The 3,936-nt window shown below is 55.8% G+C and overlaps 1 protein-coding gene across 1 annotated transcript in view; it reads right to left on the reverse strand.

Annotated features, from left to right (window-relative positions):
- Window positions 1-1,469: 1,469 nt before the first annotated feature.
- Window positions 1,470-3,936, reverse strand: part of TPCN2 (two pore segment channel 2) — a 32,053-nt gene continuing 29,586 nt past the window's right edge. Inside the window, exon 25 of the mRNA XM_010837651.1 lies at window positions 1,470-3,454. Coding sequence (XP_010835953.1) covers window positions 3,376-3,454 — 79 coding nt within the window. The 3' untranslated portion in view covers window positions 1,470-3,375. The remainder of the gene's footprint in view (window positions 3,455-3,936) is intronic.

Consider the following 3,936-nt stretch of genomic DNA (forward strand, 5'->3'; position numbering starts at 1 on the left):
ACAAAAGATAGGGTGAAGGCCTCTCCCCCGGCCAAAATGACGATGTGAGCTTGAAATAAAATCCAGTGACAGACTATAACCCACTGAATAAAAGAAACCACGATCCACACAGATGGAAGTGGGGCGGGAGAAGAAAGCTGAGTGAGAAACAGGATATTCACACGGGGTCAAAGCTCCTCCCCACTCATTCATCACAAACGGAGAACGAGTTACTTTATACAAAGCAGCCTAGCATCCACCACCCCAACCAAGTAGGAAGACTGGCCATCAGCTGTGGAAAACAAAAACTGCACACGACCTGCCAGAAAGCACTCCTGCGATGTTCCTGCAAAGACTGCAGAACCTGCAGTGCGTAAGGAAACCTCACAAAAACCCAGTTTGGGAGCCATGCTATTATCACCAGCTGCTGTTCAAAACTTTTGAGGTTGGGACTTCCCTGGTGGTCCAGTGAATAAGACCCTGCGCTCCCCATGTAGGGGGCCCGGGTTTGATCCCTGGTCGGGGACCCAAGATGCCACATGCCGCAACTAAGACCGGCACAGCCAAATAAATATTTTAAAGCATTGACGCCGTCTGTCCTGGGAGATCGTAGACATGGCCTCAGCACCTCCAGCAGGAAGCTGGGGTCACCGGAAGTTCTTCAGCGAGATGCCCAGGTGTGAACCTGCTCCTGCCAACCCCAGCCCTCCCCTGCAGATCAGGAAACCAGCTCACAGCTGAGGCTCCAGGAGCTGGTGGTTCCAAGCTGGGTGGGGCGAGAAGTGAGACACCCCGCCCCCGGCACATGGGGGCTGCACGTGCCAGCTGGACAAGACTCCGGCCCCAGATCAGCCTTCACTTCAGCCCTAGCTCTTTTAGACGAAGGTTCTGAGGCTGACATCACTTGACGTAGGGAAACGATATTGCACAGGTGCCCCAGCCAGTGCTCACCAGGCACCAGCAAAGTGGGACCAGCGCCAGCTTTAATCACTCCCTCCCTGGGCAGAGCCAGCCTCTGTGAAGGGCTGTCCCCGAGCCCAGCGTGGGTTGTCTGGAGTTATCTGCTGAGTGACAGCCTAAATACAGGGGGCCTCTTTGCACACAGGCCATGGAATGGGGAGGTGGTGGACCCTCAGGGCTGGGACCAGCCTCAGGACAGGGCAGCGGGCACACTGCCCACTAGAACCAGGCCTGGGTGGACAGCCTTACAACCCGGTGAGGCTGGGCTCCCAGCCTTGTGCCATGAGAGGGCCAAAGAGGAAGCAGGTCTCCAGGGGTCTGGAGAAAACAATGAGCTATCCCCTGGGGATCACGTGTGTGTGCATGTTAAGTGAGTTTAGTCATGTCTGACTCTAGCTTGACTCTAGCCTGCCAGACCTCTGTCCGTAGGATTCTCCAGGCAAGAATACTGGAGTGGGTTGCCATTCCCTCCTCCAGGGGATCTTCCCAGCCCAGGAATCCAACCTGGCATTGGCAGGTGGATTCTTTACCGCTGTGCCACCTGGTTAAGCCAGGGATCACAGCTTCAAGCTGACAGGCAACTGAACCTGAATCCACCACTAGATGGCGCTCAGACCTTGAGGTGGGATGGAAACACACCAGCAAACAGGGCAGCCAATCAAGCTGGGTATGACTTCTAAACCAGTTCGGCAAAGGTCTCCCCACCCCAAAACCAGCCTTCCAGGAAGGCAGACTGCACGAGGAGCAAGCCTGGGAGAGACCTCACTACCTCCAAAGGTCCCGCAAACCTGAGGAGCGTCACGTGAATACCCAAAATTTCAGATAAACTCTGGGGCCAGGAACCACAATGCAGTTGAATACACAAGACACTACCAGGAGTTAGAACACCTCAAGCACTGGGGTTTGCAGACATTCTAGAAGTTCCTTTTTTTTAGCTGAACTTTCCTCTCATCCCATTTCCCAAACAAGCTGGGGAAGACTGGGATCACTTCCTGCAGTGGAGTCAGCATCCATGCCCTGGTTTCCCTTCTGGGGCTTATGGCAGACATCACTAATAAATCCTAGCACTCCTTCCCACGAAGATTCCAATCCTTCTCAACAGACCTCCTGGGGGCTACCACCCACCAACCACTCAAGGTGGCCCTTGAAATAAAAATCCCATTTATCAATCTGGATCTACGATGGACCAAGTGGCAACGTGGCCTGCCACACACTGCTCACTTTCCCCTCCTCCCCATCCCAGTCCCCTGTCACACACAAAGTAGGGCCATCCCTGACTTATATGTGTCTTTACGCAAATTAGAGAGAGGGTCCCTCTTATGGGGCAGACAGCCAATGCCAGGACACACCTTTGTAGCTGGGTACTCGTGCAGTGCACAACCTGCACAGCCATACCTGGAGTAGCAAAGGCCCTGCCAATAGTTTTCTTAAGCTTGGATTGCAGAGGCATCCACTTCAGACTATCTCAAACACACTGCCCACCTTTCTGCTCTGAGACTTGTTTTAGAAATCTTTGATTTTGATAACTGACCATTTGGGCCACTTTTTTTCTTCCGTCACTTTAAGTTCCTGCTCTTATGTTTTAAATCCACCAACCAAGAGTGAGTCCTCTGAAACCCTCAATTGCAATAAAAGCAGAACCCCAGGCCCACGGTCTCTCTCTCTACCTGTGACCTCGCTGTATGGGCCCAGGTGCAGTAGGTAATTTCCAGGTCTTGTAGGTAATAAATCTTTATTTTTTTCAAAGTTTCCTGACAGCTGTTGCTGCAAGGCTTCTTGCAGACATAGTAAGAACCGCGAGGGCTGATCTGGCCACAGCACTGGTTTCCGACTGGCTGAGCCCTGGGAGCCCCGCTCCATAGAAGCAGTCCCGTTCCAGTAGGAAACAACCTCGCGCTTCCTGAGGCCTACTGATAAAGATGACTGGCGTTCTCACCCAGGAAGAAACACACTCGATCACACTCACATGAGCCATAAAATAATAAAACAACAGTCCAGCTTCTAGTTTAAAACCAGGATCCCAAGCTTAATGCCCCGGAAAGCTGCTAGTCGGCCAGTGTGGGCCTTGTGTGGGCCCCTGGTCCCTGAAGGCCACCAGCAGCAAAGGCACCACGGAAACAGCAGGACACAAGGCAAAGACCGCTGCGTCTCCTCTCACACATCAGTGGTCTCTGTGGAGTCACCCACTGTATTTAGAAAAGGTAGTCCCTCGGAAGCAGCTTATAAAGGAAAGTGGTGTAAACAGCGCCGGAGGGGCTGCAGAGTGGTCCTGCTCAGCTGCGAATCAGGGCCTGCGCCTGTCCAGCCTCGGTCCGCACAGCAGGTCCGCCCAAGGGGAAGGCCCCTCCTCTGGGTCGCGGCCGCCTCCTCCCCGGCCTGAGAGCCTCCAGAGGCCGCCTGGCCGCCGGCCGCCGCAGCCGGGAAGGCGTCCGGACGTCACCTGCACAGCTGCAGGGGCGGGTGGCGGCTCAGCTTCTCCACCAGCTCCTCCTCCGTGGGCTCCTCCAGGACGTCCCTGCGGAACGGGGGAGACAATGCACCGGGCGCCCTGGGCGCCTGTAGGGAAGTAGGTGCGCAGGGATGATGGAGAGGCCTCGTCAGGGCTTCTCGGGACCAGGAGCTGCGCGGAACCACCCACAGGGGGCTTGGGCCCACCTCTAGGATGTTTACGGGGACTCCCTCAAAGGCCGGGAGAAGCCCACTCTGTGCGGTTGCGACACACACAGACGTTCAGGGAGGGTGGTGCGGCCGTCGCCTCTGAGCCACCAGAGGAACAAGCTCGTTACCATGGGAAAGAGGGGCCGAGGTTTCACTTCACCCACCAACAGGGTCACCTGGGGACTAACAGCACCTGAAGAGGCTTCCTACGCAGGCTCATGGTGAGAGGAACTCAGCCCCACGGGAGAAGCAGAAGCAGCCCAGGAGGTCCCAAGAGGAGCGCCTGCCCGCTGCCTCCCTCCCTCTCGGCCTGGCCTCCCGCCCACGCCCCACCCTCCC

The sequence above is a fragment of the Bison bison genome, unplaced genomic scaffold, assembly GCF_000754665.1.
Source record: "Bison bison bison isolate TAMUID 2011002044 unplaced genomic scaffold, Bison_UMD1.0 scf7180017864080, whole genome shotgun sequence".
Classification (NCBI taxonomy): Eukaryota; Metazoa; Chordata; class Mammalia; order Artiodactyla; family Bovidae; genus Bison; species Bison bison.